Source organism: Stegastes partitus, unplaced genomic scaffold (genome assembly GCF_000690725.1).
Source record: "Stegastes partitus isolate 25-593 unplaced genomic scaffold, Stegastes_partitus-1.0.2 Scaffold2014, whole genome shotgun sequence".
In the NCBI taxonomy this organism is placed as follows: Eukaryota; Metazoa; Chordata; class Actinopteri; family Pomacentridae; genus Stegastes; species Stegastes partitus.
This window is the reverse complement of record NW_007579745.1, coordinates 41,900-63,703: the sequence shown is the minus strand read 5'-3', so window position 1 is coordinate 63,703 and position 21,804 is coordinate 41,900. Positions and strand designations below refer to the sequence as shown.

The 21,804-nt window shown below is 40.7% G+C and overlaps 1 protein-coding gene across 1 annotated transcript in view; it reads right to left on the bottom strand.

The window, feature by feature from the left end:
- Positions 1-603: 603 nt before the first annotated feature.
- The window catches only part of chrna8 (cholinergic receptor, nicotinic, alpha 8), a 44,952-nt gene continuing 23,751 nt past the window's right edge, over positions 604-21,804 (bottom strand). The window contains exons 4-10 of the mRNA XM_008303475.1: positions 17,911-18,020; positions 10,633-10,712; positions 8,373-8,540; positions 4,240-4,434; positions 3,601-3,687; positions 2,102-2,211; positions 604-1,206 (exon numbers count right to left, since the gene is read on the bottom strand). Of these exons, the coding sequence (XP_008301697.1) occupies positions 604-1,206; positions 2,102-2,211; positions 3,601-3,687; positions 4,240-4,434; positions 8,373-8,540; positions 10,633-10,712; positions 17,911-18,020 (1,353 nt within the window). The remainder of the gene's footprint in view (positions 1,207-2,101; positions 2,212-3,600; positions 3,688-4,239; positions 4,435-8,372; positions 8,541-10,632; positions 10,713-17,910; positions 18,021-21,804) is intronic.

Genomic DNA, 21,804 nt, shown 5'->3' with positions numbered 1-21,804 from the left:
CCAGATTACTATCTAAAATGTAAGTTTATTTATAAAATACAAAAAGAAATGCCATTACTAGAATACAGGCCTAAAAAAAAAAAAACATTGTCTATTTAATGCACTCTATGTACCTGCTGAAAACATTTACGTGAGACATTTCTGGAAGGTAGACAGTGGAGACCTGAAGAACCTGGAAATTATAAAAGTAGACAAAAAGAAAGAGCTGAGAGGGAAAGAGAGCAAACAGAATATTCTGGTGAGACTTGAAGCCAAAGCGGTGGCAGGTAAATGATGTAGTGCAGGTGGGATACAGATGAAAAGTGCATTAGTGTGAGTTTCTACTTCATTAACTACTGCGTGTAGTCTCAACCTGCTACATGGCACACTGTACATAGGGTGCTAGCTGGGGGAACCACCTTGAAAGGGAAAAACCACATCACCCAAACCGTATACTACTGACACATATTTAAAGATAGAGGAAAAAGTTTGGGACTGATGTACAGGAACAACGACTTTAAAATCATCGTAGTAGGGAGGCTTGTGTGGCACTGATCTAGTCGTGTCAGGATTTTTACTATTAGCCTTGCCTCTCTTCTGCCTCAGAGAGGGAAGAGATCAGCCTTATGTGAAGTCTTTGGACACCGCCTCAATAAAATTGGGTGCCGACATGAGGATGGTGAAGGTGCAGATGATGGAGAAGAGCGAGAAGGCCACCAGGCATAGCCGATCCACGACCGCCGCTGCGAACTTCCACTCGCTGCAGATTGCCTCCCCCTCGTCCTGATCCCGGAAGCGCCTCGCAATGTACTGTACTTCCTCCAGGATCCGGGAAATTTCCGGAACCTGCTCCAACAGCAAAGTCCGAGTCTGGTCCGAAATGATATCGTGTTGGGAGGAGCCGTTAAGGTGGTTGCCCCCACCTCCTCCTCCGCCGCCGCAGACCACCACACCCGAGTCGGTGCTTGGTGGAAAAGCGGGGTTGTCTGTGCCCATTGAGTGGTAGCCAAAGTACAGGTTCATGCTCCCGTTGGTGGTGGTTGACTGGGTGGACGCCTGCCCCGGTATGGTGCTCATCTGAATGCTGCTGGTGCTGGTGTGGTGAGGAGGAGAATGGGGATACTTGTAGGTCAGGGGGCTACTTGAGTTCACGACTGTTCTTCTTTCCTCTCCAGGCTTCTTCATGCGGAGGAACCAGGCACACCAGTTGAGGAGAATGACTCGGACCTGGATTAAGAGGTAGCAAAAGGCAACAATGACAAAGATTGAAAAAAAACAATTAAGTTCTGAGCCATATGGTTAAAATACATTTGAGTCACTATACGTAATGGAAAATATTCAAATTGCTAACAGAATACAATACAATATCCTAAAGCTGAGGATGGCTCATAAGCACAGAATCAATTATTTTTTAAACTAGGATTAGAGCCTAATAATCACACTGAATTGCATTTCACTTCTTTTTTTTTTATTATTCAAACCTGACATTGTGCTCATGCTTGCCCATTTCTGAATCCTCTGATGCATTCTTCCAACATCATTTTATTTATTTTTTTAAATTACTAACAGAAACGACAATATCTGTGATCTAAAAATATGCAGACTTAAGACTTACAGCACCCTGTACAGCTGCGCCAGTCTGATCCATGCTTGTGTTTCTGTTGTTGTCTTGCATGGATGTAGCTTGGCGGCTTGCAGGAACACGACACTATTATTCTTAATCCATCTACAAAGCCGTGATTGGTGGCTTTTACCAACAACTGGGGGAAGCCAGATCACACACCAGATCTGTTTGGATCACTGTACATTTTGTAAAGAGAGTAGCGATGCAGAGCTCTGGAACCAAGCTAATGCGGATTGTGATTAAGCCTGCTGATAATCACTCATGATGGCCACTTGCAGTTAAAATGCAAGAGTTCATCGTTATTTTAGGGCAAAATCGTTCTCAGATTTTGAGGAAATGTCACTTTTCAAAAAAAGTTGGCATTGTGGCCTTGTTGTGGCCTTGATGATGTACCACTATGTAGGAATCTTGCAGAAAATAATAAGTCACCTATCAGTATTGAGACTTATTGTGTGTGCTTTTTTTAATTTTTTTTTTTAACTAACATTGCTAACCTACCCATTTAGGCATCTTCCCTCCATGAGGGTCATGGTGGTGAAACTGTAGAACCAGGACGGTTACAACCACAGACAAGCCCACAATCATCATGGTGCTGGCAAAGTATTGCGCTAAAGAGGAACAGAAACACATCAGTATGTCATATTTTACAGGAAGTGTCAACAACAGGAAATACAGTCTGTTTTCCTAAAGGTAACACTACATTTTTAAATTAAAAGAACCACGTGTCTTCATACATGAAATGTTAGCTCCGTATCTTGTCAGGAATGTTGCCAAGTCAGTTGCTTAGTTACTCAGTGGGGAGTTTATCCATGTCAACAAATCTAAGGTCATAACACCCCTGTGGCTATTAGCAGGATGACTAACAGTTTGCTTCCTAATCTTTAATCCAGCTAAAACACATACACAGGCTTGGAGGCACTGAAAACCACAGAGACATGAAAATGCATATCATACTCATGTAGGCGAGCCACTATCCTGTCCACACATATGTCGATCCAGCTGTTCTGCGAGTGACCTTGCGAGGAGGCAGACCAATCAAATTATTCTCTATACATGTCCGTGTCCAAGTATAATTGGCGCTGCATGAAAACCTGTCGGAGCTAATGCTGAAGAGCATGTTGTTTTACCTCAATCATTTAGTTCTGCTTCATCTGCGATGTGTTAGTCCAGCTACTGCAATAAAGGCGAGTTTTGCTAACGGCCTCATTTTCCATCACTGAGCTGCCAGATGATGCGAAGCAGCATCTCCGGCTGCAGCCTTCCCTTTTCCATCTCATAGCCTGCTGCCTTGTTTCTTCTGGTCTGCATCAGTATGATCTTATGCGATGCCACTCTGCTTGTTTCCGACACTGAGCATAATCTCCACATTCTGCATCAGCAAGCAAACACCCACCCTCACGCACAACGGCTACCCCTCCCCCCCAGCATACCGGTGAGTCTGTGCAAAGAAAATTGTTTGCTCCAGGCTTCCCTGTGGTGTGAATATTGGGTGTAAATATCTCTCCTGACACCGTAGCCTACCATGATCCACTTCTGCTTGGTAAATGATTCTTTTGCCTCCATCAGCTTTCCTTGGTTATCGGTCTGTCTGAACAGGTAATTAGAAAATAAAAATCCCCACATGAGCCACTATCAACCCTGTAGCTTGTCCAGCTTGTGCTTATAACTCCCTACAGAAGGTCAGATTTAGGTCAAGGATGGAAATGTAGCTTTTTTTATTCTCTTGCACAAAGAATGGGCTGCATCATTTCTTCAAAATCTTTAGTATTCTTGTATTCTTATTTCAAAGCGGTTTCATTTGCAGTGTTAAACGAATGGGTCAGTTCAACATTAATTGAAATACACTCATACTTATCTATTCCAAATAACTCAATATTTGAAAGAAATCCCTTTATCTCTTTTATGAAGCATCTTAATTGCTTTCCTTTATTTTGCATCACTTTCAAAGTCATATAATCAGCAAAATGAGCAATAATTAGCACGTAATGGGGTCTTACCAATCAGAGGAACCGAGTCTGAAGTGGCAGGCATGATCTCTGCTACCAGCAACATGAACACTGTTAGAGACAGCAGCACTGTTATGCCTGAAGAAAGATGAGCACAAACACAAAAGATGAATTTCTTTCATCACACATCTATTTTTCTCTTAAATTGTGACTTGAGAGAACTCAAAATAAATGCAGCTGGGGGCTTCAAAATAGGTGAAAAGAGAAGCTGTGAATTTATTTTGGAGTATTTACTCTCTTTTCCACCCTCAGGGGGATACTTGTTCTTTCATATTTACTCTGACCCTGTCTCGCTGAATGACATTTTGAAACATGTTGGCATTTTCAGGTCCAGGTGATTATCTTTGCTGTGTTTATGATGGCACTTTTTTTTTTAAATTTGTTAATGAATTGAATCCAACACAAATGCTAATTCTCAACTATAATGTCAACATTAGCATAGAGCACTGACAAATAAAAGGGTTAGCAATAGCACTGGCATCTGGTGAGCTGAGATTAGCAAGGCAGGAGGGGAAAATACATTTTTGTCCACATGTATGATTGTAATCATGAATCACTGTCTGAATGTGTTAGTGTGACACAGCATTTGTCTGCACAAGATTGTGCTGATGCATGTTTTGTGCTCTGTACCCAGTGAGATCTTTTCTCCAGAGTCAGCAGGGAGCAGGAAGACCAGCAGGGCCAGACCAGAGATGAGCACACAGGGGATGAGCAGGTTGAGGCCGTAGTACAGAGTCCTGCGGCGCATCGTGACGGTGAACGTTACATCGGGGTAGGGCTCCTTGCAGCAGTCGTAATACAGCTCATTTCGCTTTGCTGGCACTCCTGGAGGACAAATAAAGGAGGTGGGACAGCACTGGTTAGACGTCAGAGGCACTGAATTATGCAATAAAGGTCCAGTTTTAAGTTCAGCAGGACTGAAGAAGTTTTAGACATAAAATATCCCACCAACGCACAAGTGTGGCTACGAATCTAACTTTTCATGTCATTTTTGACTTGTTCAAGAGTGTGCTTGATTACACAGAGATTATCTTTTAAAATCTAAGTAGTACTTAAATATGCCTAAAGGATGAGGTTTGTCATCTATAAGTCAGTGAGAAAAATATATCAAAAATGTTCCCTTGTCTAGTCACAGCAACTATCAGTATCAGCAAGGCACCTAATCACAAACAATACTTTTTATAACTTTAAAGCAACAATTTACACCAACCAGCATAGAGAGGATACGACCAGGGAATGTAAAATCTGAATAACTGGTCAGATTCAACGTTAAAAAATAAAATCAGTGATCAGTGCACCAGAATAAATTTGTAATCTTCAGCAATCCAACGTTTTCAAACAAAAGCAAATGGAAGTTAATACTGTACATAATATAATCAAGTCATGCTGTAATGTTTTATGTAACATTGCAGTCTACTTAAGTCAGTTTAACCTTGTGTCTGACACTATGTTTTAGCTGATCTAGAATTATTGTTGCATGTTATCTAAACAGACAGAGGTTCCAAATCGAGTCGCAGATCCTACACTCTTGTTATTTTAAATGTCATTTAAAAATGGGAGCCACTTGCTTGAGACAAATCATTGTGTTCTTAATCTGCATGCCAGCTAGCTGGCAGTTTGTTTTTATCTTTACTGCATTTATCTTTGCATATACATATATATCACAACCAGTTATGTGACTTGAAAAACAAGTCACGTAAATGTATGAAAACCAATCAGCTGCGACAGTAAAACTTCTGTCTACATTACAATGCAATGTTCTGCTAGAAAATATTGGGTCCTGCCTTTATATAGATATTACTTGGACACATATCACCCACCATGCCATGGCTGTCTTGTTTTTATGTAGGTGCAGGACTTTATATTGCAGGAAAAAAAGAACTTCCAGTGAGGGAAAAGAAACAGATATTTTCTAGATTGTTTAAAGTTGTAGTTGTTCAGTGCTTACAGTTTGAGCTTTAAGCTGTATGTCTTAGTGTTTTACAATAGATAGGCTATTGGTTAGGAAGGAGAAATTTTAGTATAACCCTCTAAAGCAATCCTAGATCATTTATTTACCCCTCATGCTCACCTTTGTGGCTTTTGCTTATTTGCTGGCATATTCACATTCACACAAATAACATGTCTCTTTCAGCAGATAAACAACAGAAAACAATATGTAGATTAATCAGTCTGCTCATGTCCTCTTGAGTCTTCCGGAAAAAAAAAGTGTGTGTATTTGTGTGCATTAGATTCAAAATTAGGACTTTGACTGATTTATTATGCACAACCATTTAAAAGTGCAGTGCAAGTGGTGGTATCTGGTCCCCTTGATTGATATCAACAATCTGGGAAAATCTGTGCGTGTGTGCATATGTCAATGCGAAGAGGAGTCACTTGTGGATCACAATCAACAATCTGTGTTTCGTTAAAAATCATCCAGAAGTGCCCTGAATTTGATTAAGACTTGAACATCATTGAACAGCTACAACAACCATTTCTACTCTTTTATTCATACTGGGTTCAGTCATGATTCTGAGTGGTGACCTGGGACAATACAATCAGCAGCACAATCAAGATGTGCAACTTGTTTGGAGGTGAGTCACATAAAAAGACTTGATTTTACCTCTCTCTCTGTGTACGTGTGTTAGTTTCTAAACACGTTTGATTTAAATTAATTGCACAGAATCAATTTCATTTCATTTAAACTTTTCACCTGGATGTCTAAGAGAAATAGCCTTTGTTAGCCATCTATTAATTTGATGGATTGCCAACGTGCAGATGCATTCAACCTGTGTGTGTGTAGGTGTGTGTGTGTGTGTGTGTGTGTAGGTGTGTGTGTGTGTGTGTGTGTGCGTGCTCTAGCGTGAGCATAGGTATGTTCTGAGGCACCAGGACAGTGTGTGTTCTTGGCCAGCTTGATGCCTGGCTGTGCCTGAATTAAGTGAACCATCCCTGGGCCAGCTGTCACCACACACACACCCATAGCTCCCCTCCTCCATTCCCTCAGCCAGCTGGGTCCACTCGCTTTGTGTGTGAGTACGTTTGTGTCTGCGAATGTGAGCTAGACTCTGATTAGCACCCAAAACTCTGGTTAGAAATGAAATGAGTTCTTCATTTCTGCATTAAAAGAAAGGATGTTAAACAAATTAGAGCAGGGAGAAAGACACACAGTATATATTATAACCTTCATTATCTTACTGAACTTGATAATCTCTCTCTCTTCCTCTGCTCTTTAGTAAGAGACAGACAAACTGAGGGGTAGTGCAGACAGAGTTTGAGAAGAATAGTAAACTGAGCTGCTTCAAATAGAGGAAAACCCAACATGGCATCATGCCACGATGACGTGCCTAAACTAAATAATTTCCCCTAAACAGTGAGTCACTTACTCTTTTGTTCTATAATTATCTGATTTCTCCAATTTATTGACTAAACACTATGCTTGTGTGGTATAGAGTACAGACAAAATATACAATAACAAGTTAGCAAACCAATGGCACAGCACGGGAATGAAGTGCAACATACAGTAAACTACCAAAATGAAACAGGCACTGAATTTATATATATTTTTTATGGCTAATGTACTAAAAATAAAAATAAATAAATACCCCGTTTACACCTGTTATAAAAACGTGATCTGTATCTGAATAAGTTATCTGGATACTGGCAACCAAGCCATGGCTTTTTGTATTTACACTGTGTTAAAATGTGTTCTTGTTATCTCAGTTGTGCCCAAAACGGGATCTGATATCAATATGCAAATTAGACTGGCAGGGCTTGTCAACAAACATGGTGCCTCTCCTGTCAGGGGAAACAAGGCTGCTGCATGGGTGCCACTTTATTTATTTATTTATTTTTACACTTTCAAGCTAATGCTACTGTCACTACCTGTAGCTTTTCTTTGACTTGTTAGCAGAAAGAAGCAGAAGTAGGTTACCATCAACTAAGTGCTAAGTACATATTTTTAAGAATCTAGCCGTTTGTGTTGCAACTACATCCCCCATGTGGTCTGACTAATCCAGCTGCATTCCAATCACAATGTCTTATGTGCAATCACACTTTGTATTTGCATGCTTTATCCTTCTTCAGATAAATTATCCGGGTGCAGATTGCTTGTTAATACAAGACGTAATTTGGGCTTGTTGTGCCTAAATTTGTACATTCACACAAAATGTAATTCTCCCAAATGGTTGTCAGAGGCCTGTCAGGCAACAATCTAGAAATGCTGCCTCAGGTGCCTTGTTTACTTACAAGTGGAGATTTTGGAGCTATGATAGCCCACCTGTTGGGTTCTATATTTAAAATTAGCCTTGCCTGTCCATTACAATAACATTGTCAGAGGCAGGTTTTGTTGAAGGGTTGATTACTGCCACAGAAGCGAAATTCTCCAGACTATCTAATGAGCTCTGACTTGCAACGATAGACAGCGAGAACAACATCTTTACAAGGAAGGTGACATAACAGAAACGCCTACTGTCAGAGATGTGTGACACTGATTGGATGTCCGACTCCCTGGAATATGACTTGAAGGCGTAGTCAGTGCTGAAACTCTGTCAGAGTTGTGTCAGCGTCTTTAATATACAGTTTGCTGCTGATGCATCTCTGCCTCACCAATCATACCTTATCGTTCTCTGTGCTATGTCACCATGCAGATTCTTGCACATTTGTTCTTGTTCATAGCCTGCAGCTGTGTTAACCTGTCATGTTTCAGATTTTATTTTGTTTTGTTTTACAGGCATTGTGCATGTGAATGTGTCTTAGTGTGTCTCTGTTTTTCTTCTTACCTACAAGGTCCCACTCTCCATTGGGTATATAAGTAGAGATGTCCACATCCATCATCTGCAGATCCAGCAGCCAGCCGTTGTGAGTCCAGGAGCCAAATTTTAGGTCACACTTCTGCACATCGAATGGGAACCATCGTACATCAATGTAGCAGGTACTTTTCAGGATACCTAGTAAAAAAACAAAAATGTTGGGGAAAGTAACTTTTTGACACAGAATACGTACTTTACTTTGTGTCTAAGTATGTTTGTGTCTGTGAATATGCATTCCTCTGTTGGCTTTTGATTAACACCCAAACTTTGGTTAGAGAGTGACATGCAAAAAAAATGTAGCGTGTTAAAAATAAATAAATAAAAAATTGAGAAAGAGAAACAGTGAGAACGACATCTTACAAGGAAGTCGACGTTGCTGAAACACCTGCTGTCAGAGATGTGTGACACTGACTCGATGTCTAACTCCCAGGGAGATGACATGAAGGGCATAGCCAATGTTGAAACACTCTGTCAGAGTCTTTCATATTCAGTTTGATGCTCAAGCATCTATGCATCACTCCTCCAACCTCTACTTGATTTTGTTATGGGATGAGAATAATGAACAGAAAGTGACTTGAACGCTGCAATTTCCCTCTTTAAAATACCTTTAAAATGCCCTTGAGACACCAAAATGCTGCATGAAAACATACATTCACAGAGCAGTTTTTAAGAACACCAGTAAACCAGCCTATTCATGCAATTATCCAATCAGTCAGTCATGTGGAAGCTGTGCAATGCATAAAACTATGCAGACACAGGTCGGACGGTCAGTTAATTTTTATATCAAACATCAGAATAAGGGGAAAAAATGTGACCATGGAATGTTTTGTTAGTGCCAGACGGGCTGGTTTGAGTATTTGTGAAACTGCTGATCTCTCAGGCATCTTTAAAAAAACATCCATGAGTGGCAGCTCAGCAAATAGAAAAGTCAGAGGACATGTAAGAGGTCAGAGGAGAATGTTCAGACTGGTTTGAACTAAATGAGAGGCTACAGTAATTTATATAACTACTTTTAACAACTGTGGTGTACAAAAAGGCACCTCAAAAGTGCAGAACACATTAAATTTTGAGGCAGATGGACAAAAACACCATGTCTGGGCCACTCAGTTGAGGCAAGAGCAAAACTCTGAGGTCATGCTGGCTGAAAACTTCAGGCGAGTAGAAGTGGTCTAATGGTGGGGGACTGTTTTCTTGGCACATTTTGCCACATTTAAAACCAATTAATCATGGTTTGAATGCCACAGCCCATCAGACAGTTGTTGCTGACCATGTGCATCCAGTTATAGTCTTCTAATGACTACGTCCAGGCTGACAATGCACCAATTTAGAAAGCAACAGTTGTCTCACACTGGTTTCATTAGCATGACAGTGAGTCTGTTTTTCAGCGGCCTCTCCAGTCACCAGATCTGAATCTAACAGAACAACTTTGGGATACGGCACATGGACGTAGAACTGACAAATCTGCAAAACTAATCTTTACCACTGATGTTTCCAACGTAGAATCCATACTATGAAGAACCGAGGCTGTTTTGATCATCTGTATCTGCGTGATGTTCCTAAAAAAATGCTTACTGAGTCTTGAGTCTTGTCAAGTTATGTCAGTCTTTCAAACGTCAGCATCTGAAGGAAACATGCCTGTTGGCAACCCCTAAGCAAAAGTGCTTCAGATTACTGTGACTTGTCACTCACTTCACTACTGGAGTGTAACAAACACAACACTTACTTGGTTGGTTGCTACTGTTTTGGTTTGTGGGTACAAACATCAATTGCTACTGAAAAATAAAAAATAAATCTTTGGCAGGTTGTACAAACAGCCACACTTTAAAATGTAAGTGAAACCTTGTTGAAACTGTAGTACATGTAACCTTGATGTCTAGAAAACTTTCACTTTTCTTGATATTTAGCCTGTTTAACCTAGACATCTTTATAGCTGAAAATCACTGGAACCATAAAATCTGGGAAAGATGAAAGGTACAAGCAGTTAGGCAAGAATGAGGAGGATGTTAATGAGAGTGATGATGATGATGATGATGATGATGATGATGATGATGATGATGAGTGTTACTGATGTTCCTTAAGACGATGATGATTAGGATTCAGTGAACATGAACGGTGGTGGTGTGGATAGATATTGTAACAGCCATAAAGATGATAATTAAGGTGGCGCTGCAATGTTAACAGCAGAAACAAGAGCTACATAATCGCATATATTGTATCTTGAATATCTCACCTGGTGGGATGTACTGGCAGGACCCTGTAGCATTGACCAGAACATTTGTATGGAACGTAGCATCAAACCTCTCATCCGCACTACATGACGGAAGATTTGAAGCACAAGCCCAAGAAGAAAAAGAAAGACACATCAAAAGAGTTAACAGAGAAAAAGCCTGAAAGAGGTCATAAAGTTGAGTCAGAGTTAACTACAAAGAGGACAGCCACAAAGAGAAACCCAGACAACAAACAGAAAGTAAGAGTGAAGGTGACAGAGACAGGTACAGACAAGGCGGATTAGTGTAGACCCAAACAGACAGTGTTTAATTTTACTGATCATCTTAAACAAACACGGTTGTCTGCTATGGAGACGTCCTTCAAACAGACGGGGATTATGTAGAAACAGAAGTAAAAATTAGACGTTTCACACAGGAACAAAAAAAAATCATCTCTGGAACATTTGATTGTTTCTCACAGAGTGTTAAACCAATCACCAATGTGCCTGAAAACAGCAAATCTTAGACGATCATTTCTAACTATTAATTACTGTTGAGGACTCTATTGTGTCGATTATTAAGTGTCTTTGTGCATTCATGGCAGTAAAAAGACACATGTCAGGGATACTAAAAATTCAGTCTTTCATAACTGAATACACTTTAAGACTGTAATTAAAAACAAAAGATTCAGTTTGTTTAATACTTTGGTTTAAAATAAAATACCCACAAAACCAATGACATTTCAATTAGACTCTGCGATTTGTTTTTGGTGCTAATTGAATTAATTTAATGGTAACATGACAACACACTAAACGTTGGGGTGCATGATATACCTGTTAACATCAACATGTTAGCATGCTAGTGTTAGCTTTACGCTTAAAATCTGCATCGAGTCTGAGTCTGATTAAAGTATTATGCTGAATAATAGAACCGACAGAAGAAAAATTGAACAGTCAGACAGAAAACAGAAGTAATGAAGCAGTAAAAGACTTACAATTATTCCTGTTTATTCATTTATGAATAACAAGTTTGTTCATTCTTTTCGGTATTCTGAGACCTCTTCAAAACCTGAAGAGGTATACTGCAGACTAATGCATCTCATTTTAAACAATGACTAAGTGCTTATCCAAAGCCAGACGATAGCTTGACTAACACTATTGACTCTTGCTGTACATTAGTATTTTTCTACCACTTACAGTATGAGGCTGAAGGGACAAAGTGAGGGGCATACTTAAACTCTTATGAAGGCTTTTTGTTAGACAGGTAAAGCATAAATTTTAGCAATGCGTGTTGGGACTGAGCCCAGGAGGCATATAACAGGACAAGGCTTTACCCAATGCAGATTTATAGCCTCTACATCAATAATTTACATCTAATCATTCTTTTCACCAGAGGGTAGAAAAACAAAGAGACTGTGAGAATACTTTAGAAGAGCCTTAATCGCTCCCATCCATTGCTGACAACAAATGAGCTGTATTAGCATTTAGCCTTGTAGTGGATCCTAGAATACACATACCTAACATGTACTTTGGGAAACATTAGCATTTGAAATGAGAATCATTTTCAAACCCATTTATCAAAGCATAAATACAGGGTGCAGCTAATATAAAAGTGATTCTTTTAAATTAAGACAAAGCCTGGATGTGTCACATATTTTTTTCAAAATGGTTCAGTGAACCTCATAGAGTGGGAAGATTTATGCCGTGACTAAACAGTGCGTAGCAAGCACACATGAGCATCAAAGGACATCCGGTGATGCATTATCTTATCTCATCTTAATCAGATCACTAAGTAGGAGGAATATGTTTACAAAAGGTCAAACGCAATGTGGCAAAGATAAGGCCATGATGAAGGCTCTGAATCCCAATGGAGTCAGTTTGCCCATGATGGGATTCTATAGCCAATTAACCACTTCTCTTACATATGAGAGATTAAATGGAAAAACACAGAAAGACAAATTTTGCCATTTACTAGCAAAAAGTGTTGCCAAAAGTATTGTCTCTGAGCAGTAAAGAGGAAGACCAAGAGAGGATCAGAAATAGAAGTGACATAACTGGACAAATTGGAAAAATTGGAGGTGGTGGCTGACATTGAGAAATCCTGCTAGTGGATAGCAAAGGCAGATCTGAAGCACAAAAAGCAATATAGGCAGGCGTCTACCGTAGCTGAGAGGATCTAAAAGGCAGGCTGTGCATAGATGCCCTGGAGACATTCCAGCACATGGTAGCAGGGTGCAGCATGCAATCTGAGGCATAACCAAGTGACTGGGATAGTACATAGGAACATCTGTGCTCAATATGGGTTAGAAGTCCCCAAGTCCCACCGGGACCACCGAAAGTGATTGAGAACAACAGAGCTAAGATCCGGTGGGACTTCAAGTTCCACAGTGACAAGCAGCAGCTGCTGGCTAACCAACCAGACACAGTGGTGGTCGACAAGGAGCAGAAGAGGGCAGTTGATTGCGGACGAATGAGCATGAGAAGATTGAGAAGTACTGAGAGCTGAAGGAACAACAGGAACAGATGTGGAGGGTGAAGACCAAGGTGGTCCTAGTGGTAGTAAGAGCATTAGGGGTCTGTGATCTCAAAACTGAGAGAGTGGCTTCAGCAAATTCCAGGAACAACATCTGAGGTCTCTTTTTAGAAGAGTGCCGTCCTGGGAACAGCTAAGATACTTTGCAGAACTCAGAAAAACATTTCTGGCTCAGTGAAATGGCATAACCCACAAACAGGTCATTTCTGTGAAAACAATGTAAAAGTCTGTGTTAACATATTATCACCTAGGTATGTTTAAGCTAAGGAAACCAAAGGGAGCAGCTTTACAGACACATGGTTTACATTATTTAAATGAGGAACATGGTGAAAGAGAAAACTCAGTCCTTTTGTGCTTCCAGCTTCCCAAGTGTCTGTAGATGGTGAAATATTCAAAATCATAGTTGGTACAGAACAAAAGGCTCCTATATAATTCATCTGACATCTGACATGAGCAGATACAAAACATGCAGATGTCTACCTTTGAGATCATTCACCAGCCAGGCTTTGCAGTACTTGACTAACTTGGAGACACTTTACTGTGGATGGAAGACTAACCTGCATCTGGTATAGTGGATACATTAAAATCCACATTCTCTGCAGATGAAAAACCACCAAAGCCAATTACTGATCTTTGCCCTAAGGTGCTGGTTTGTGAAATACCTCATGATTGGACAGGATGTCTGTCTGGTAGAAAGTCCTCATGTAGGACCCTCATCTCAACTCCACTCAGAAACTCAAAAAGATCAGGTTCTTTGAATTACTGTTTCACAGCCACAGCCACACACTCCACAAATGGAGTCACAGGTTCAGCCCTTTTGCTCCCTCAGAGAAAACTCCTAAGCACCTCTCAGCAATGTGACCTTTGGTACCTGGCCACCTCCTGCACTATCTACATCTTCTTCCCCACTAGAGAACTGACACTTCAGCAGAGCCAGTTTTCATGGTCACAGGTCAGGCCTCCAAGGTTTCACTTTTACCTGCAGCCTGATTGACAGGGTCTAGACCTCTCCCCATGACCTTGTGGTTGGGGATTCACGTAGTGCACCCACAAGCCCCGGTCTCACCAAGGGAGACTCATGGCAAGGTTACTCGATTCAAAGGTTGCTCTTAAGACCAGGATATGCTGTTGGAGCTCATATAAATGCTCATATGTAGAAGTGTCAATAATGTCTAAAGATAACAGCATGCATAGCTTTTCCAAATGACCACAGCCCACATGTCTGCAAAAAGAAAGGCCATAATGAATCATGCAAATGCACACTCTTGAAATGTCTCTTATAAAGGGCGTCCATGTTGTTGCGCTACATACAAACCAGGTTTAGGGGAGAGTTGTCCTGTCAGTTTTGAATGTGACTGTGCTGAAATCTTGCTGCGGCAGTGATGTAATTTCCCAACAGGGATCAGGGAAACGTCATCTTATCTCATAATTTCAATCTCTTCCCATACTTGCTTTTTTTGCCTCATAAAAATAAGAAGAAATGATTTTACTCACGATTTATACCAAATGCATAAAGAATGTCAGTTTCAATCTGGGTCTGTGTCAGGGCTACTTTGTCATTATCGTTAGTGATCGGTGATCCCCACCGTAAGCTGCTTAATGTTCTGTATCGTCCCTGTCAAACAGCCAAACCTCTTGCCTCTCTCGCTGTTTCTTGCTGCTTGCTGTCACTATTTCCCCCTTGGAAAAGAATCCTCAATCACCTTGAAGGAGCTGAAACACCATCAATCAAATTCATCGCTGCCTCGTCTCACATTGTCTTTCTCCCATTACACGCGCAACTCTCTGAGTGTGTGATTCCATGGAGGCATGAGAAGGATTGATGCATTAAAAACAGCTTACTCCCCCTGTTAAATACCCTCTGCTGGGACTTGACAGTTTAATAATGGCAGCAATCACACAACCTCTCTCCCCCCGGTGCTTTTTACAGTCAGCAACACTATAAAAAAGCAGTTTTAGTCACATAAACTGTAGCGCCAGATAAATACCACTCTGGTATCTCCTCAAGTGGTATTCCCTTGCACATTATTATGATTTATGTTCAGTAAGGGAGGCCCTCATTCTGCAAGGAACTGTCTTCCATCACTGTGTTTGTTATGTGAGACTGTAAAGAATACTTGCCTTTGCAGAAACACCTGATAACAGACTGTAAAGCATCTGATTTCCCTCCCATCACTGCATTTTATCTAATGTATGGATCTATCTTGTGTTTGCAGGAACAAAAATAAATAACAGAATCTTCAAGAGCCAGGAGTTAAAGACAAATGGTAAGTTGCTCTGTAAGGTAGGCACATAGTTTTTTAGTTTCCTTTTTCGTCCCGTTGTCCTTCGGGACACAGTCCTCTGCAAAAATGTTCATATGTGACAAAGTCATGTACTGGATGTACCACGCAGAGGCACACTGGGTATTGCTGTTGTGATTTTATTATGGCACAGCTGTTTCGTAAAAGAATAGATGTTCTGGGTGTTATTTGTTTATTGGAATCCAGCTGTCTGTGAATGCTATAGAAGTCTAAAGCAACTCATGTTTGGGGACAAAGCTGATAGCCCAGAAAAAAAGTCCAAACATAAAGAACTCTGTAAAGTGGTCAAGCCACCCGTTGGCAATTTTGGGAGGTCCTTGAATCATTCTTGAAACTGAGCAGGTCTAGACAATGTTGTGAAAACCAATCTCAGAAACACCTAGCAACCTATTTTTTGTGTCTCTGCAATCTAGCCAAGCAGGAGAAAAAGCTCATCTCTGACCAAACCGACTGAATAGGAGAGAAGTTCTGTTCGACTGACCTCTGAATCAAAGAAAGCAGTGAGCTGTTCAGGAGACAGATTATTTCTCTTTCATACCATGAAAGTCCCATTCTTTGACAAAAGTATTAAAAAGAAATGAGCCCAGCCAGCTGGATGTTTCCAAGATCTTGTGCATGATTTCAACATGTAAACCTGAGTATGACAATTCGTAAAATGGGAAAAAGAAAGGAGTAAAATATTGCATATAGATGAAGAAATGTCAGTTATTGAATATAGATTACAGATTAAATTCCGCCCTTTCTTCTCAAACTTGACGCGATATTAGTATTTTACACTGGCCTAACTGTTGATGCTTCCAGCCACATGGCCCAGTGTATTCAGTAGTCAAGCTCCTACTGCCCATTCCAGGCAACAGATGCAAAAGCCCCTTGGGAGTTATGGTTTATGTCTTCCCAGAGGGAATCAGCTCAAGCATCTCATTACACAAGGCTTTAACCCAGAGTGAAGTATCATCTGGGGAATATTTCTATCCACTGTGTTATTAGGTAGATGGAGCTCTGGCTCTCTAGAGTGTCTGTTTATGCATAACAGAGAACAAATTGGTGTAACTAGAAGAAGAAAAGAGAGAAAAAAAAACAGAGAATTGAAGAGATAGATTTAAAATGAGGAGCGCACACAAAAATAAAATTAAATGGCAAGAGCACTGACAGATAAACCACAATGCTGATCATTGTAGTGACCAATAGCTGCTGATGTCCATCCATCCATTATCTATACACCGCTTTATCCTCATGAGGGTAACAGGGGGGGGGACTGGAGCCTATCCCAGCTGACTCAGGGTGAAGGCAGGGGACACCCTGGACAGGTCGCCAGTCCATCGCAGGGCTACACTTAGAGATAGACAACCAAGCAGACTCATATTCACACCTACGGACAATTTAGAATCACCAGTTAACCTCAGCATGTTTTTGGACTGTGTGGGAGGAAGTCGGAGAACCCGGAGAGAACCCACGCTGCACGGGGAGAACATGTAAACTCCACGCAGAAAGATTCCGGTGCCCCCACCGGGACGCGAACCGGTGACCTTCTTGCTGCGAAGCAACAGTGCTAACCAACTGCGCCACCCTGCAGCAGTACAACAGTAAAATCGAAAAAATCTAAACTTGCAGCAAGCCAGTGAATTCTTCTAAAGACTAAGCTTATGAAAAGTGTGATCATTCTGCAAGAAGGACGAGAGAAAAACAGCAGAAAAGANATAGCTACTGATGTCCATCCATCCATTATCTATACACCGCTTTATCCTCACGAGGGTAACATGGGGGTCTGGAGCCTATCCCAGCTGACTCAGGGCGAAGGCAGGGGACACCCTGGACAGGTCGCCAGTCCATCGCAGGGCCACACTTAGAGACAGACAACCAAGCACATTCACATTCACACCTACAGACAATTTAGAATCACCAATTAACCCCAACACATTTTTGGACTGTGTGGGAGGAAGCCGGAGAACCCGGAGCTGCACGGGGAGAACATGCAAACTCCACACAGAAAGATCCCGGTGCCCCCACCAGGACGCGAACCCCACCAGGACGCGAACCGGTGACCTTCTTGCTGCGAGGCAACAGTGCTACCTACTGCGCCACCCTGCAGCCCAGCTACTGATGTAATTACCAAATTTTCTTTTCTTTACCCTTTGCCTAAAGTCACTATGCTTGATTAAATAAGCAGTTGTAATGTTGAATTCAAAGTAGAAATGTTTATTAATTCTTTTTTCTGAGAGATTGTTTCAAAGTTTTGGAGCCTTGAGTGATCTGGGGATCCCAAACTGCCCGTCATGGTTTTAGGAGATCTATGCAGAAAGTTACAACATACATACAAGGGTGTTTCTTAACAGTAAAATCGAAAAAAATCAAAACTTGCAGCAAGCCAGTGAATTCTTCTAAAGACTAAGCTTATGAAAAGTGTGATCATTCTGCAAGAAGGATGAGAGAAAAACAGCAGAAAAGAAATGTTTGAATGTGACTCACCTGTTGTAAAGAAGTATATCTGGGACCCATATCTGATTGGAAGGAAAACGGATGCTCTGAACCCCAGGGTAGCTCTCTGGGTTCCATGCGAGGTAAATATCTGTCCAATACTGCAACAAATGATAGAGAGTAATCAAAAAAGGGTTAGCATATAATGAGGTGACAACATAAAAATAAGCACAAAAGGCAGCGGCAAATTTAAAGCCATCTACTGTGTTCTGTTTTTGGTTTGCATCCCAGCACACCAAACCAGTTTGTTACTGATGTCTTGTTTGGCAGCACCTTAATGAAATGTGTCTCACAGCTTGGTACTATGACGCACATACTAAATAAGTTGTGCGTCACAACATCTATTCCTAAAATATATAAGTACTGGCACAGACCAGTATTGCAAGAACAAATGCATCATAACTTTTTTTTTTTTTTTTACAATTATGATCAACCTTAAACCAGCAGAAGTCAAATGTTTTGCCTCCACACAGGCCAATACAGCTGTTGGCTCACACCATGTGTCTGATAATGAAGCTTGGCGCTAATACCTTGCCAAGTCAACAGCTGCTTGCACTGACCCATGCACTCCCATTTAAGCCCAGGTCCGTATTCAGCAAGGGGCTGACGGAGCACAGCATCAAAGCATTTAAAAGGCACAAGTAGTGAGCGTGTTGCCCCTTTGCCTCTTTTCATCGCCTATACAGCGTTGCAACATGACGTGTGACCTGTGGTATAAATATTAGAACGTGTTTTGGCATGTAAGTGTTTGTTACGGTTGTGTCTTTCTGTGTGTGTTTGTATACGGGGTTACATATATAGATGGAGGCATTCAGATGTCGAAGCCATAGGGCACATTCCCTATGGAGCAACCGCAGTCCCACTGCTAATATGGACACAGTACACTGGGCTCATCTGTTTGTGCCTATATGTACGTGTGTACGTGTGCAGGCATGCGAATAGTGTGGGGTTTTTTTTTTTTTTTTTTGTTTTTTTTTTTGTGCATGTGTGTTTGGCTGGATCTGCCCTCAGGATTGTTTATGTATGTGCATGTTTCCACAGTGTGTATCTCTGCAAATGTGCCTCTGTCCATATAAGTGCTTTTACAATCAAACCAAATTCATATTTACTTCAAAGGGACTCCATCCCATCTAAAGTGGGCCTGCTGACATATATCTCCACTCATGCAACTAATGACTTAATCACTACACTTGTCATCTGTGAGACTTGGCAGTTTGGTGCTTCTTTTCATGTTTGTTGGCTGCGAAAGCACAACTAACAGCCAGCACAACTAAACGCAGCTCAGGAACAGATGAGGAGGACACTGGGCTGCATAAGGTAACAGCTGTCTAAGAATAGGTTTGAAGTTACATAACAGAAATTTAAGAAAGCATCACTAATTTCAGACAACAAGGTTCCTATTAAGGGAGTATGAAATTGACTCTCCAAATGTGAGATTGAGAAAGATTTGTTTAAGGGTGTAATATGCAAATATGAGGTATATGTATCCCACATCCAAGAATAGTGACATCTGAAATAGTTGGGATCATGAATTATTTAGCATTGATTGATTTTTGTTGTAATTCCAATGATCTGTGTGTGTCTTCAATGTGCATGTAGCATCCCACCAACAAATTAGCTCCAACTGCTGAGCATCCAGAGCCTCAACAGTCGGAACACAGGGAAATAATTGGATAACAAATTGCACATGAATTATTAGTTACAGTTAAAGGGTTTACTGTAGTTCCAAGAAAATGCATTTAAATAAAAAATAGAACACTGCTCATCATTGTATTTTCAACTGTGTCGTGTTTTTGACGACATCTGTCTCTGAGTATTGGTCCTTTAACCAAAAACAGTGGAAGTGGATGTTTTTTTTTTAAAAACTTGTGGTGCACAGTGATGTAAAAAAAACCAAAAAAAACCAAAAACGTTTTCCAGTTTTCCCATTTTTACAGGGCTTTCAAGCAGTGGGTAAAATTAAAGCATAATCAAAAAGTTCCACACTGTAAAAAATGTCAGACGGTGGAGGAGGAAGCCAAAAGTGACCGCTGCATTGGTAAGAATGGTGCAAGAAGAATCTAAAGATCACCTAACTAGTCTGATGAATCTGAGCTGTTCTGGTACCCCCAGCTCAAGTAGATGCTCCAGTAGAGGCTGTTCAGCATGGATATTGAATCAAGAGGACTCCACTTCTTCACACAAAAGCTCAAACAAGAATGCTTCTGGTCATGAATTTATTGGCTGAATGAGATGAAATTCGAGTTGGGATGAGGCTTTCATTTGACGAAAGAAAGGAGAACCATTCAAACCCAAGAACACCATCTTCATAATCAAGCGTGGTGGTATAGATGTAATGTCTTGTTGTCATTTTGCCTTGGCCTTGTCAGAGTAAACAGCATCATGAGAAAAGATGGCTACATAAAGAGAAAAACTTAAGGCAGTCTGCAGAAAAAACTGAACTTTGGGCAGCACTGGACCTTCCAACAAGATAATGACTAAACACATACAGCCATAGCAGTTAGAAAATAGTTAAAAGAAATCTTTTTGTAACAACCCAGCCAGAGTCTAGACATAAATCCCAACGAGAATCTGTGAACTGAAAACCAGAATGATGGCCAGAAAGCCTTTTAACCTCAGAGACCTGAGGATCATTGCAAAAGATTGGTTCAAATGCCCAGTAGAGACCTCAAAAAAGCTTGTTAGCAATTATAAGACTGTTTGGTTGCTGTGGCAGCACATCAGGTTTCGCTACTGACTACTGAAAAAAATGAGTAAAAATGTTACCAAAAAAAAATCAGGCATAGTTAAAATGCATCCTGAACATCTCTAAACTGATATCTTAATGTTTTTCATCACGTGTTTATGCAGAAGAAACCCATTAATCAAATAATAATCAACTATAAATCTAAATTTGTTAAAAAGTATACATCCTCTGGTGCTTTCTATAGGAAAAAAAAAAATCTGTGACAGATATCTTAAAATGTAATAGAAACAGGTGTTTGGCAATTCAGATAAAATCACCCTTTACAAGCACTGTTCCATCATCCGTGAAAGCTGGCTAAATAAAAGGACACAAAGGTAACACTCCTTCTTCTTCTTCAAAAAAAAACTAAGCCCATTACGATTCTCAGAGTTAAACACCACATAAAATCCCATCCATTCAGATGTGGGACATTCATTGTCTGATAAACCTGTAATCCTAATATCCTCTACAACTCAGTGGAGGTGAACCTGCCTCTTCTACGTCTGACTGAGCTGGTTAATATACTTCTTAGGTCTCCTTCAAAAACTGCTGCATCTGCAAATCCCCCTTAAGTCATTGCACCAAAGTAGACGGCACTATTAAAAAGGTGAATTCCTGAATAATTCATTCATTCATAACTTGTAAGCTAGTCAGCAGTCAACTCATCCTGACTGATGTGACACCCTTAATGGTCTCTTCTGACTGGGGATGCTGTTATAACGAAGCTGTTGTACCTACCCGGCTGCTTAGATGTAACGTTGTCCTCAAGCTACTGCGCATTGTAAAGCATATGTCTTGTGCCATTAACTCATTTTGAACTTTAAGGTATGAAATAGAAGCACTGTAGGTAAGTTTCCCTGGATTTTGCTATGAATCTGATGAGTGACAGCTTCTTAATCGATCAGCGATTGTCTGATCACAGCTTAGCAACCACAACTAGGAATGTTTAATCCAACAAACTTTCATAAACTGTAAAAATAGGCTGTTGGAAGAATGATGCTAAGTATTTCACGAGTTCTGGAGGTTGTGTCTGACCAAAAGCAAATGGATTAAAGTGGGTTTATCAATTCTTTATCTTGGTTCGCGGAGTTTATATCATCAGGAGTTCTCTTCACCAACAACACCAACAACTTCAGTCACCATTACCCTAGATAGCATTA